The sequence below is a fragment of the Moschus berezovskii genome, chromosome 19 (assembly GCF_049115385.1).
Source record: "Moschus berezovskii isolate FMDL1 chromosome 19, NW_MosBer_1.0, whole genome shotgun sequence".
Classification (NCBI taxonomy): Eukaryota; Metazoa; Chordata; class Mammalia; order Artiodactyla; family Moschidae; genus Moschus; species Moschus berezovskii.
In genome coordinates, this window is record NC_142478.1 from 67,453,354 (window position 1) to 67,467,858 (window position 14,505).

Below are 14,505 nucleotides of genomic sequence, written 5' to 3' on the forward strand. Positions count from 1 at the left end.
TACCTGTGAGCCAGTCAGCAGTGCTTCCTGGACCAGTCCCGGTTCTATCTGAGGTGGTACTTTTGAGCCTGACACCTGCAGTTAGTTGCTCAGCGTTGGCCAGAAGCATACACCTCAGCCTGAGAAACGCTCGGCAGCAGAAATAAAAAAAATGTAGAAATCTAGACCTTTAAGAACAAATGTCTGGACATCTTTTTAAAAAACAACACAGCCACAAAATCACCATCCTGTGTGTCTTGACATGATGGCATTCTTGAATTACTGCATTTAAAAGTCAAGACTAAACAGATCTTAAAATATATCTTCAGAGCTACTGGTTAAGATGTGTTCTTTCAACAGAAAGGGATCTTGAAGTGGAGGGTGATCCTGTCTATGCTCTGTCTTGCTGGGAATAAATAAATGATTTTAAAGGTTTTTCTTTTTTTTTCTAAAGCATTTATAAGTATTCTCTTATGAGATCTATTTGAGGTGTTTTCAAACTCCTGAAATCATTTTGGTCTTCCAGGAATGAAAGTATTAAGTAGAGAACTATAGAATATGGGTTAACTGGGTTAGCAAATCTTCCAGACTGTTTACTTATTTATAGCCTGTCTTGTTTGAAAAAGGATTTAAGGCAGTTCCCAAGGGCATAAATAATGGATGGATATATTCAGCTTAACTACTTAAAAGTGGAGACATTGTTTTTTTTTTTAAGCCTCTGTATACTTATAATAGTTATGAATTTTGAAGCTTTAAGAGAGTTAAAAAATGTATTTAATACATATGATGAATTTCTAGAATTAACATTGCTTGACAATGCTTTGAATGAAACTTTCTTTTTATAAGTTTTTTAATACAGAAATTTGTTTTTCATCATAAACATATAGTCATCATACAGAGGGCGTTTAAAGGATAGCAGAATGGCAGCCCACTCCAGTATTCTTGCCTGGAGAATCCCACGGACAGAGGAGACTGGCGAGCAGTCCAGGGGGTTGCAGAGAATCTGAGATGACTTAGCGACAGACTTTTGCTTTCAAAACAAACAAACAAACAAAAACACCCACTATGAAATTCTGCCATGAAAACGCAGATCTTTTACACATGTGTATTTAATGTTCTCTCTGCACAGTTTTTTTTCCCTCTTTGGCCTTGTCTTTTTTTTTTTTAATTTATTTCTTTTGAAAGATAATTGCTTTACAGAATTTTGCTGTTTTCTGTCAGACCTCAACATGAATCAGCCATAGGTATACATACATCCCCTCCCTTCTGAACCTCTCTCCCATCTCCCTCCCCACCCCACCCCTCTAGGTTGATACAGAGCCCCTGTTTGAGTTTCCTGAGCCCTAGAGCAAATTCCCGTTGGCTATCTAATTTTACATGTACAATTTTTTTATTACTCTGTTTTTTGTCAGTCCTCGTTCTGATTCTCCAAATTTGTTCTTTATCTTTTTTTTTTCTCATTGCAGTGTTGACTATATTTTAAACGTCACTAGGGAAATAGATAATTTTTTCCCTGGCTTATTTGCGTACCATAACATCCGAGTCTACGACGAAGAGACCACAGACCTCCTCGCCCACTGGAACGAGGCGTACCATTTCATAAACAAAGCAAAGTAAGTGGGCGGAGAAGCCAGAGAAACCAGGCCGGGGAGGAAGCTGACTGGCAGCCACGGGGCGGGCAGACATTAAGGGGGACCCCAGACACAGCCACCTCCTGGCTCGAGGGGCCAGCGACAGGTCACGATCCTCTGGTTGTAGAGCACAGGACCCCAGGCACCGGAAGGGCCACGTCGTTCGTCTTCTCTGGGGCCCCAAGTGAGCACCTTCTCTCCCACTTGCCGTGCCATTTGACCCCATTTCATCATCAGCTCTGGCTCCAGGCACGGCTTCTGTATCAAGTGCACACTCTCAGGCACTCTGCCTGTGGGAAGTTGTTGAGCTGGAGGAGGGGTGGCATGCGGGCCAGACATGACTCAGAGGACCTTTGGGGCTGCTACCCCGGAGGAATCTGCCCAGACATCTACTCGGGCAAGTGCCTGGAGCCGTGGCCGCCTCCACCTGAGTTCGCGGAACTCCCATTCACGTAGGATGGGATCAGCTGTCCCCCACTGCCCTCAAGCCTGTCACCAGCGTTAACCTGTCTTGTCCTCACCTTACCCTCCCAAGGAACACCTCTGTCTCCCTGAAGTAGGACCAGCAGGAAACAACTCTTTTGAAACACTATCAAGAGACACCCCCACCCCTTCTGCTTTGCACCCCTCCAGCTCAAAGCTCCATGATGTGGGACCAAATCTTAGTTCCCCTGGGTTCTTGGGGCATAGACTTCAGCAGTCCCAAAAAAACAAACTGAGATCTGAGGATGAATTTCAAGCCTGGGGTAAAGGAAGAGAGCCTGTCCCTACCTGACCGGTGGGCTGCTTCTAATGTAAACAGGCAGGCTGGCGCCCTACCTCCTGTACAAATAAACCCTCACAGGTGCGGCCTCCCCAGCCTGTGCCCACCCCTGCCCCCCAGTCTGTTCCCCCTCGCCTTTTTGGAGCAGCGACAACTCAAGCAACAGTGTTTCTGGCCTTGCAGTGTCTGTTAAATCTGCCCTGCCTGGACCCGCACCGTATCCTTACAAAAAGCGTATCGGCCCATCTGTTTCCTTTGGCTTCTTTCCCTGGTGGCTCCTTGGCCCTCCTGTCTGCAGAGACGCGCTCTCTCCCAGGGCCCTGGAGCTTTCAGTCCGCTGACCCCATTTTTCTGGCGGTAACCCACTCCCTGTCTCCATCTGCTCTGCAGATGACCCCTTTCACTGCTGCCCGGTTGTTTCCTGCCCAAGGGGCTCTGGTCTCCCGGCCCATCCCAGCCAACCCGGGAAGACTCCTGCTTCATCCCTGGAGGTGGCCCAATTCAGGAGCTCTCTCCCTGCCAAACTTGGGCCCGGCCGGAGAGCTCTGTCTTGATTTCCCATTGTATGCTGATCGATTTGGCAGCCAAGTTATTTCCTTCTGAGGGTCTGTGGACACCTGCTACCTAAACCTCAGGACTTCGGAGGGTTTGGGCAGTGAGATAACCTCAGGTTTTTTGTTTTAAAAATATCTGTCTCACAGAACCTGAGAGAATGCAGTTGCATAAGCTCATGCCCTCTCCCCCTCTGACCCTGCTACTTCAGGAGGAACCACTCCAAGTGCCTGGTCCATTGCAAAATGGGTGTCAGTCGCTCGGCTTCCACGGTTATAGCCTATGCAATGAAGGAATTCGGCTGGACCCTGGAGAAAGCCTACAACTACGTGAAGCAGAAACGCAGCATCACACGCCCCAACGCGGGCTTTATGAGGCAGCTGTCTGAGTATGAAGGCATCCTGGATGCCAGGTGGGTGACCATGTGCTGGGAAGAACCGACTGGCAGAGCTGGGCTCCAAGAGCCCTGCCGCCCAGCCGCGCTCCCGTCCGGCCCAGGGTTGGCTTCCACAGCCAGAAATTCTGCCTTGGGGTTGGAGGGGTAGAGGGGAGCCCGTCTGAGCAAAACAGATATTGTTTGGGGTTTGATTAGCGGTTTCCAGGAAGGATCTGTGTTGATTGTTGGCACGCACAGAAAGCTGTTCTGCGGCTGGAGGGAGCAGGGCACAGCTTCTGATCCAAGGCAGGACTCCCATGTGTGGCTCGGCCTGGGGCTGCCCCATTTCCTAAGCATCTGCTCTGTGCCCAGCCCTGTGCCAGGTTTCACCGCAGGGCAGCTCCAGGGACTGCAGGGGCAGACCCGGGCCCACCGCCACCAACCTGGCAGCTCAGGCCTAGCTCATCCATCTGCCCTGGTCACAGTTTCCTCTCCTGAGTTAAGAATTGACCCCATTCCACCTGGCCCTCCTCCTCCTCTTCCCTGGTAGCTCAGTTGGTAAAGAATCCGCCTGCAGTGCAGGAGACCCTGGTTCAATTCCTAGGTCAGGAAGAGCCGCTGGAGAAGGGATAGACTACCCACTCCAGTATTCTTGGGCTTCCCTGGTGGCTCAGACAGTAAAGGGTCCACCTGCAATGCGGCAGACCTGGGTTCAAAAGATCTCCTGAAGAGGGGAACGGCCACCCACTGCAGTACTCTGGCATGGAGAAGCCATATGGACAGAGGAGCCTGGCAGGCTACAGCCCATGGGATTGTGAAGAATCAGCCATGACTGGAGACTTTCACTGCCCCTTGCAGGGCTGTTGTGAACTTTCCATGTGCGCCGTCTGGATGCTTTAGTAGACCTATCTTGTGGTCAGCTGCTCTTTAATTCTCTAACCACCACCACCCACCTACCTGCCTGCCTGCCTGCCCCGCCATGGGAAAGGCCTGCAGAGGACAGGGGATTCCTCATTTATGGGAGTCAGGAGCTGACACAGGAGTTTGAGGTGGCCATGTCACACAGCCAGAAGGTGGCCCAGGGAGAAGGGGCATTCCCCAGGCCTGTCGGCCTCTGGGGATCCCATGCAGGGTGATCCTGCCCCCACAGGGGGATCCCCAGTGACCCCAAGTGGATCCACTCACTCTCCCTGTCCTTTTCTGCTCAGTCTGCCCAAGCCCTCCCTGACATCTGTTTCTGCCCGGCACCATGGGGAGGCTGCAGGCTAAGTCCACCAGCTTCTTGGCCACATCTGAGGAAGCAACCGGGGGTCTGGAGAATAGCTCTGGGCATCTCTGGATTCCTTCACTGTCAGCCGGAGAGCAGTTGGACAGAAGTGCAGGCAGGGCTGTGGCGGAGGGGATGGGACATGTCAGCTCCTTTAGCTCCTCAGTCACTTGCTGCCATCAGCAGTTTGCAGCCCAGCCAGGGGTCTCCAGGCCAGATTCACAGCAGCACAGCATTTTGACCTTGAATCCCAGCCCCATCTGAGGGCCCTCCTGGCCTGGCCTGGCCCGCGCATGCAGAGCAGATGGCCGTGAATGACCGCAGTGCTCCTGAGGAGCAGCAGCAAGCCTTTAGTTTGCTCATCCCTTTATGTTTACGTCCCGTAACCCTCGGCCCTGTGATGGCAGTGAGTCTCTTAAGGTTCATGCAGGTGACTCATTGACCTTTCATTATGAGCCTCTTATTTTTTTTATAAAAATTGTTATATAAAAATAATACTATAGTGTTATAAGACTTTTTTAAAAAACTGACCTGCAATCTCTCTGACCTACACAAGTATTTCCGATTTTCTGGCGTCTTCCAATTTTATTCAGGTGCATCACGTGTTTACATGGGCACGTGAATGTGTGTAATTTTTTACCAGCTCTCTGCTGTCATCTGCATTATTTCCCTACAAAGGTAGTAGGAAAAGATGCAGTTTCTTATTTGACTGACGCGGGGGGCGGGGGGACAGAGACGGAGCATCAGTGTTGTGACCAGGTTCACCAAAGTGAACTGGGGCACTGGGGCTGTGATGGGGTTTCAGGTCCAGACCCGCATGTCTGCAACATCCTCATCACGTGACAGAGCTGTTTATGTGACCATCCACGGATCACTCCTGTGGGAGCCAGAATGACTTAGGGTCCCAGGGCCTTTTCCATCATCCTTGAATGTCTTGGGGACAAATGATCCCAGACAGGCTTCACCCCGGTGAGCCCCTGGCGTCCACCCAAGCCTTGGGCTGCCCCACCAGCCTCTTGCGGGACCCTCTGGGCACTGGCCTCAGCTCACCTTCCTCCGCCCTCCCTCCCCCAGCAAACAGCGGCACAACAAGCTGTGGCGCCAGCAGACCGACGACAGCTGCCTCCAGCAGCCCGTGGATGACCCCGTGGGGCCCGGGGACTTCCAGCCAGAGGCGCTGGACAGCACCCCGGAAGCCCAGCCGCCCTGCTTGGACGCTGCTGCCCACCCACCTGGGTTCCCTGGCAGCGGGGCCGTGGGGGGCCCTGCTCTGCCCTGCTGCTTCCGGCGACTCTCAGACCCCCTGCTGCAGGCCCCCAGCGACGAGACGGGTGGCCCTGTCCACCTGGAGGATCTGGAGAGGGACGCTCTGCTGGAAGAAGCCGCTCAGCTGGCAGAGGCATCCCAGCCAGCCAGACCCCCCCCAGAAGGTCCCGGACTCTGCGAGAGGGAAGTGACGAAGAAGCCAGAGCCTGGGAGCCCCCAGGCCCAGAGCGGCTTATCGCCACAGGTGGAGGAGATAGAAAGGGAGGAGGCCCTGGGAGCCGGGAGGTGGGGGCGGTCCGCAGCCCCGCTCGATAACCTGCTTAACCGGGAAAACCTAAACAACAACAACAGCAAGAGGAGCTGCCCGGAGGACTTTGAGGTAGGTGGGGGGGCGCGCATGCCTGCCACTTCTGTTCCACCGGGGGCAGCCCCCGAAACTCCATAGCTGCCCCTGGCAGCCCCTGGGTGGATTTCCGAGAGGTTCTGCGGGCCCCTGGGGATGGTAGACAGTGGAGACCCAGAGGCCCCGAGGAGTGTCTGTACACTGCTCCCTTGACCCCGCTGCCCCATGGCTGTGTTAGGCAAGGCTTCTAAACCTTTTTTTTACGTAAAATGTAAGACATATAACTTGTTACCCAGCTTTGATCTTTACCAGTGTGTGGCTATTCTTCATTTCATCTCACTCCCATACACTTTCCCACACCCCAGATTGTTGTTTAGTTGCTCAGTGGTGTCCGACTCTTTGCAACCCCATGGACTGCAGCACGCCAGGCTTCCCTGTCCTTCACCACCTCCTGGAGGTTATTCAGACTCGTGTCCATTGAGTCGTTGATGCCATCCAGCCCCATCGCGTCCCCTATCGCCCCCTTCTCCTGCCTTCAATCTTTCCCAGTCTCAGGGTTGTTTCTAGTGAGTCAGCTCTTCACATCAGGTGAAAACAAATCAAATCCCTGGTCTGTCGTTCACATCACAAATGCTTCCATATATATCAGGACCACAGTACCACTGCCACCTTGGGAAAATTGATAGCAGTCCCCCAGCACCATCTTACATAGTCTTGCAGATCTCGTTGGTGTATGAAACCTACCTCCGGCTGGTTCCCTCGTCAAGGCCGCGGGCACCCACGTTTGGGTCTGTATTAGGGTCATTCCCGAGCTGTCTTTGCCCTTCGCCACCTCTCTGCGAAGAGCACAGTCAGGTGACGGTTTCCTGGAGTCTCGCTCTGTTGTGCCAGACATGCAGGGCCTGTCATCAGGCTGCAGACTCCAGACCCTTTCTGAAAGGGAGACCCAGTTACCGTGCCAGGAACGTTATTTCACTAATTCCCACAATGCTCTGAGGGCTTCCCCAGTGGCTCAGTGGTAAAGAATCCATCTGCCAGTGTAGGAGACATGGATTCGATTGCTGGTTTGGGAAGATCCCCTGGAGAAGGAAATGGCAACCCACTCCAGTATGCCTGCCTGGGAACTCTCATGGACAGAGGAGCCTGGTGGGGTTACAAAAGAGTCAAGACGTGACTGGGTGACACCACAACAACGACGACCCTCTGAGGGCAAAGTCACCCTGGTTTCCAGGCGAGAGTGGGGCGCTGGAAAGGGCCATTTGGTGCAGGTGCCAGAGGCAGGGGTTGAGAAGGGAGGCCCTTGGAGGTCCCCCTCCTGGCCGTGTAGCCAAAGGATTTGTCCAGAATTGTGGGTTCGTAGCTTCCTGGAAGTTCAGTGTCTCTAACTTGTCTCCGAACATGCATCAGTCACAGTCAAGCCGGTTCTGGCTCTGAGAGCGCTCTGTCCCAATATCAGCTGAAGGGAGAGCACTGCCCGCCGGTTCTGGTTCTGAGAGCGCTCTGTCCCAGCATCAGCTGAAGGGCGAGCACTGCCCGCCACCCTCCTCGTATTTTTCGGTCTTCAGCTTGTACTTCACCCTCACCACATTCTTGTCCCTTTCAGCATGACGCGATCTTCGGGATCCTTAACAAAGTGAAGCCTTCCTACAAATCCTGCGCCGACTGCATGTACCCTGCAGCCGGCGGGACCTCTGAGGCCTTCGGGGAGCGATGCAAGAACCCCGGTGCTCCCGCCATCTGCACCCAGCCTACCTTCCTGCCCCACCTCACGTCTTCCCCTGTGGCCAGCAGGTCCCGGGCTTTGGAGAAACTGGCCTCTGGCCCAACCGAAACCACCCCCTTCCTATCACCAACAGGCTCAAGGAGGCCAGACACCGGCGGCCCAGGGGCTGAGGCTGCCCCGGAGCCCCCAGCCAGCCTTCCAGAACCTTCCAGAGAGACTCACAAAGCCCTACCAAAGACCCTCCTCGTGAAGAATTCTCACTGTGATAAGAACCCTCCCGGCTCGGAAGCAGCGAAGGAAGACTTGCCACCCAAGAGAGATCTGAAGCCGGCCAAGGACCTGCGGCTCCTGTTCAGTAAAGAGGCCGAGAAACCCACAAGCAACAGCTACTTGATGCAGCACCAGGAGTCCATCATCCAGCTGCAGAAGGCAGGCCTGGTCCGCAAGCACACCAAAGAGCTGGAGAGGCTGAAGGGCACGCCCGCCGAGCCGGGGGCCCTGTGCCGGGATGGCCCGGCCGCCATCCCCGAGGAGAACCAGGACTCGCCTCTGCTGGGCCAAGCCCCAGGCCCTGAGAAGCCTGAGTCCGGGCCCCCTCTGCTGGAGGGAGCCCCGCTGAAGAGCCCCCCGCCCTTCCTCTGCCGCCCGGACCACGCCAGTCACTTCTCCAAAGACTTCCTGAAGACCATCTGCTATACCCCCACCTCGTCCTCCATGAGCTCCAACCTGACGCGGAGCTCGAGCAGCGACAGCATCCACAGCGTCCGCGGGAAGCCGGGGCTGGTGAAGCAGCGCACGCAGGAGATCGAGACCCGGCTCCGGCTGGCGGGCCTCACCATCTCGTCCCCGCTCAAGCGCTCCCACTCCCTGGCCAAGCTTGGCAGCCTCAACCTCTCGACCGAGGACCTGTCCAGCGAGGCCGATGTGTCCACCGCGGCCGACTCCCAGGACGCCAGGTTGAGCGAGTCTTCCCTCTTGCTCGAGCCCCTGGTGGCCGCCAGGAGTCTGGCCGCAACCTCGAAACCGTCAGGGAAATCTGCTCCTGAAAACTTGAAAAGCCCTTTGTGGCCGGGCAAAAGCTGACCCACCTCTGGCTGCGTTTGGACTTGTGCGATGATTGATCCCTCCCTTAGCCTCCCTGTGGATTTCTGGTCCACCCCTGCCGTCTGGATGTCCCTTAAGCGATTGGCGTTATCCTCACTTTTCCTCCCCTTCTCTTTGCAGACGGGAGAAGAAGCAACAAAATCGCCGAACTTACAGCACAAAAAGAGAGGGAGAGCGTGGGTGTTCGTGGCCCGGGAGAACCGGCAGCTGTCAGCCCGGAGACTGACCCCAAAGCGAGCGTTTCCAAGAAGACTCATGTTTTAAGAAGAGCGTTTATACGGAGATGCGCACGCATCAAAAAACCCCTCCACGCACAACCTGCGAAGGAATAGCCGTGGTGTCGGCGTCAGCACCGCAGGGGCTCGTCTTCGCTCATGCAGGCCCTCGTGGGGAAACCCGTGGATGGCACTAGAATTCCTACCTCTGATCCTGCTGTGCGCTTTTATTGTTTTTAAAAATTCAGTAACGACCAAGGCTTGTTCCAGGGGAAAATGCTGTGTCAAAAAAGGGTTTTTTTTTCCAAAAGAGAACTTTTCTGTCATTGCTGTCAGGACCCACCCCCTCTCCCCCAAAAGCATCAAGACTTTTAAAGTTGCCCGCACCAAACACCGCCACTTAAAGCAACAGGAAGGCACAGACGCCGTCGTTGGACTGACTCCGGGGCACGTAGAGGTCCTCTGAGCTTTGACTTCCCGGTGCTGGCGTGTTGTCAGAGCTGAGTGATGCGGGTCTGGCCAGCCCTGGCAGAGGCAGGGGGCAATGTGTGTGTGTGTGGTCCTTGTTGTCCCCCACATCTGGGGAGAAGGACCCACAAAGTTATCGTCGAGTCTCACCTGCTGAAGAAGCTCACATGGTCCTACGAGGATTTTGAAGGTGCTGGTGGGGCTGGGGAGGGGGTTCGGAGACATAGGTCACCCCACCGGAGCTCCGGCACTCAGGTTCATTAGGTCACACGTACTCAAGTCTGGGGAGGAAAAGGAGAGGTCAGCAGTGAGAGACGCACAGTCACTCAAGGAACAGCTTGGCAGCAGCTTCTCCGAGAAGCGGGACTTGTGGGAAGCTGCTCAGGTGTTTACAAGTTGCCCCTTCCTGTGGTGAGAACGCTGCTTCCTGCTTCTCCACAGCTCTTCCCAGCGGGCTGGGAAGGCTTGAGATCCCGCCTGGCTCCAGGGGTAGCCCCTCTGAGGATCTTGAGTAGACGGACTCCTCTGATGTCAGCAGGCAAGACAGGGTGTTAAAACATTTTGGAGAGAGAAAAGAGGTTGGTTAGATTTAATGCAGGGGTCAGCCAGCCATGGCTGGGGTGTGTCGCCCATGAGCTAAGATGGGTTTTTGTTTTTGTTTTCATATTTTCAAAGGGTTAGCCAAAAATTACCGAACAGGCAACAGAGACTGTGTAGCCTGCAAAACTGAAGATACTTTACAATCAGGCCCTTTATAGAAAACCTTTCCTGAGCCCTGGTTTTACTTGAAAACCCAGGGCTTGCCCCAGGCCCTTGGGGAAGAAACTCCGGGGAGTTAGAAGGCCTCCCTGCCTCTTGTCACCTCAGGCCAAATCCTGCCCTTCTCCCGACCCAGTCCTTGCCAGCCCACCCCCAGTGTCTCTCTCCTGGGAATCGGGGGTCCCCTACTGGCTGAAGCTTTCCCATGGTTGCAGCTTGCCCTCAGATGGGTCCACCGGATTATTTCCGTGAAACTAGACATCCTTCAAGGGCCAGCCGAATTCCAGAAGTGGGTAAATGAGTCTCCATTTTATGTTGGTCCAAACTGGGCCTCTCAGAGCAACCCATGCAGAGTTTTCAGAAACAAGGCCAGTCCGTGTTTCAGCTCGTGGATAGAGTTTTTGCAGAAAAACCCCTCTCTGCAGAAACTTTCTCCCTGACCTTTTTTTTTTTTTTAATCTTTTTAAGTGTATGTTATTTCACCTTATAGGAATTTGTTTCCCCACTGCTGTTAATTGGAATCACCTTAGATGATCCACTTATTCCAGAAAACCCAGTTGGGTTTCCGCCTGTCTCTCAGCCAACACAAGAGCATGGTCTCAAAAAAAAAGTATCAGGTTCATTGTTTTGCCAAATTGCATTTCATGTGTTGGGTCAATTTTTGTGTCAAAAGAATCCTGTAGATTTGATGATGACAGGCTTATGTTGTTGTTGTTTTTTTAACCATGCCTGGCTTGATATATTTTTGAAGACCTTCATTTTGAAAGCCATATTTTTTTTTTTATCCAGGTAAAGGATGGGAGGAGGATTACAAAGATGAGAGGGTCTTTGGCTTTTGGCAGAGTTATTCTTTCATTGTCAGAAGTTAGTCTGTTAACATTGAAACTAGGGCCCAGGTACCCACCGTCAGAACAAAACGAAGCCTTCTTCATGGGTAACAGTCTAGCCCGGAGAAGAGAATGAAGGTTTTTCTCCCGGATCAGTGGCATAGAGACCAATGTGGATTGCTGTTTTAAATGTTATGCTAAGACTAGAGCGTTCTACCAGGCTTGGGGGCATCTCAACAAAGACAGATGCGTTAGTGGTCTCTGAAAAGAAAGCTTGCACCATCAGCTATGCCTCTTCTTGACCAATGCTTTGTCTGTACGCTTAGTGGATGGGGGAAATTCCGAATGTGGGCGGCAGAGGTTTATGCTGTGAAAGTCATGGATTTTGGTGACCAGCTGTCTTCATGGAATGCCTTTGTTGAACTCGGCAAGAGCAGAAGGTTTCTGAATCAGCTTATGACCCCATAAATTCAGCTGTGTTTCCTCTTCCCCCTCCACCTCCCTGCCGTGTTCCCTCTCATTGGCACAGCATGCCAGCAGGAGATTCAGCTTCTCTAGGTCTTTCTCTTGCGTTGACACACGGAGGTCTTCTCATTGAGTTTTGTTGAGTCGAAGTGGCGAACTGGTCACAGAGAGAGAGGGAAAACCAGGCTGCCCTCTGGTTGGCACTTGCCCTTGCCGATTTCCGTATCTTTGTTTCGTGGCAGCGTGCATCACTGCATGAACGTCTTGAGAACAGGGTTCTTGCCCCCGGTCTCCCCTGCCTCCTTGGCCTCAGTGCAGGCACCCGTGCTAACCTCCAGGCCGCCAACGGCCCTCTGCTGGGTGGGGGCACCCATTCCATCGGGCAGGAGTCTACTCCGTCCAACCCCCTTGTGCTCCATCCATCCTACCCTCTCCAGCTAAAAAAGCATTCCAGCCCTTTCTAAGCCTTTTCCCTCCTGGATAAGCCCAGAGGATGGATACCTAGGATGCAGCCAGAACGGCTGTAGCATTAACATCAGGACAACCCTGTGTATCATCCCTACACTCTGGTCCCATCCCGGGGGGGCTGTGCTCCTTAGTGAGAGTACGTGCCGGCATCTAGTCGAGGTCACGTGCAGAATTTCACTCAAGGAGTTGGAAGACCAATGCACTGTCTGTTGCCCGGAAATGCTGCTCTGGCTTACCAGCCAGCAGGGCTTCCCTGGACCCACGCGGGCAGCCAGTCCCTCTGGGCAGGGGAGCCATGGAGCGGGATATTTGGGACGTCCGGGCAGCATGGTGCGGGTTCAACTGCTCTTGTCCTACCCCCAGCATCTTGGCCAGACAAAGGTACTTAGAGATCCCCGTGTTCAGCTACTTGGTCTTTTTATCACCTGCTCTGGAGGAGGAAATGGCAACCACTCCAGTATTCTTGCCTAGAAAATCCCATGGACAGAGGAAACTGGTAGGCTACAGTCCATGGGGTCGCAAGGAGTCGGACGCGACTGAGTGACTTCACTTTCTTTCTGCAGATGAATACCTGTGTGTGAGATCGTTCTGCACAGATACATATATTTGAGTCTATACATCTGTCACTTGAACGAGAGCATCACATGCATTTCCCTTCCCTCATCCACACACAGGCCTGTCACCCAAGCTGTGGAGTGGGTCACCTTGACTGGTCTGGAGCGACACCATCCGGTGGATCTGGACGTGACCGCCTTGATTGTTTTGTCCTGTAGTTGACCCTCGCGACCCCAGCCGGTGTCAGTCTCCTAGCGGGACCTTTTGGAGCCAGACCCCCATCCTCCACTGTCCCTCTGTTGGCCGTACCGCGCAAGGAGATGGCCGCTCCCTCCCTCCTCCTCGACACTGTAATTATTGTTTTACAATCGAGTGCCTTAATAATAGTTTACAAATACTGTATATTTATGGGCAGCCATTCTGCTTTCGCCTTCTGTGATTGGATACTTTGCCTTGTCCACGGTGGTTGGCGCTGGGGCTGGAAATTGCCTGCTCCATACTTGGGTTGATCTGCTGGGCGGCCTCCCGCGCCTGCCTACAGCCAGGCCAGGAGCATCGCTAGAAACGGCGCTGACTGGCGGTCCCTATGGATGAGGCAGGCGCTGTTTCAGCCGACGGCCCGTCGTAAGTGAAGAAAAGACGGGATTGGTAGGCCAGCCAGCTCGGGCCCCCTCTGGACCACAGCCCTGCCCCTCCCCTCTACCCTCCCCGTCACACAGCTGTTCACCTGTTCAGTAGAGTTTTTCTTACCACCTTGCCCCCCGCCCCCCTGTTTTCCTCTCTTCTGGTGTCCTGAGCTCTTTGGAACAAAACGCAGGTACAGATCTCCCTCCCCAGTCAGGAGCTCCCCCGCCAAGACAGCCTGTCCTTTGGTTTTCAGAAGCTGCCGGTGGGTGCCGGTGTGTTGCGTTATGATATCAGTGATTTTTTTATTTTATATTGTTTTTCTTCTTGGTTTTTTATATTATATATTTAAAAGGCAGTATCTTTTGTACTGTGAATTTGCAGTGGAAGATGCATAATGCACTTTTTTTTTTTTTACTTCTGTTGGTGTGAACTGTATATAGTCTGTGTGCTTCTCGTGAGGAAAATAAACTTTTTCTTTATAAATGCTCAATGACCTCTGAACTTGTACAAAAAAAATAAAGCAGCAGCCCATCCAGCCCTGGCCAGGAAAGTCGAGACACAGCTGTGTGCTGGCCCCACGCTAAACACCTGGACAAGTGAGACCAGAGAAAGAACCAGGAGAAAGGTCAGCTGCTGCAGGAATTGTCTTTTTTTTCTTCCTGATCTTGCCAGTAAGAAAGAGCAGACCAATTTTTGGTATACAAGGTGGTCACTTGTATACCAAAAAAACCTGTCCTGTCTGCCCCCACCTTGGGTGGGACTTGAACTTGAGGGGTGTGCTGGAGAAATTCACCACCTTAACTGCTCACACAGAAGAGGGGATGGGGTGGAGGGGGCTCATCATGGCTAACGGCCAAGACGGGAACCCGAGGGGACCCAAGTCACCAGACACAGCAAAGGCTTACACTGAGCTCAGGTCACAGTCCACTGCAGATCAGAGCTTTTGGGGGCTCTCCTCCCATGGTGTCTGAGCCAAGCCAGGCTGCTTCCAAAGGAAAACCCTGCCTTCCTGGAGTTCTGTGCATCTAGCAGGGCAAATGGCTCTCACATTTCCTCTTCACTGCCTTTGGCTGCCATACTTGCCAGTCCCATGGACGAGTCACATGAGTGAGTGTCC

At 53.2% G+C, this 14,505-nt stretch overlaps 1 protein-coding gene across 1 annotated transcript in view; it reads left to right on the top strand.

The window, feature by feature from the left end:
* Positions 1-13,893, top strand: part of SSH1 (slingshot protein phosphatase 1) — a 60,105-nt gene extending 46,212 nt beyond the window's left edge. The window contains exons 12-15 of the mRNA XM_055404463.2: positions 1,446-1,592; positions 3,137-3,337; positions 5,643-6,213; positions 7,781-13,893. Of these exons, the coding sequence (XP_055260438.2) occupies positions 1,446-1,592; positions 3,137-3,337; positions 5,643-6,213; positions 7,781-8,983 (2,122 nt within the window). The 3' untranslated portion in view covers positions 8,984-13,893. The remainder of the gene's footprint in view (positions 1-1,445; positions 1,593-3,136; positions 3,338-5,642; positions 6,214-7,780) is intronic.
* The last annotated feature ends 612 nt before the right edge of the window (positions 13,894-14,505 follow it).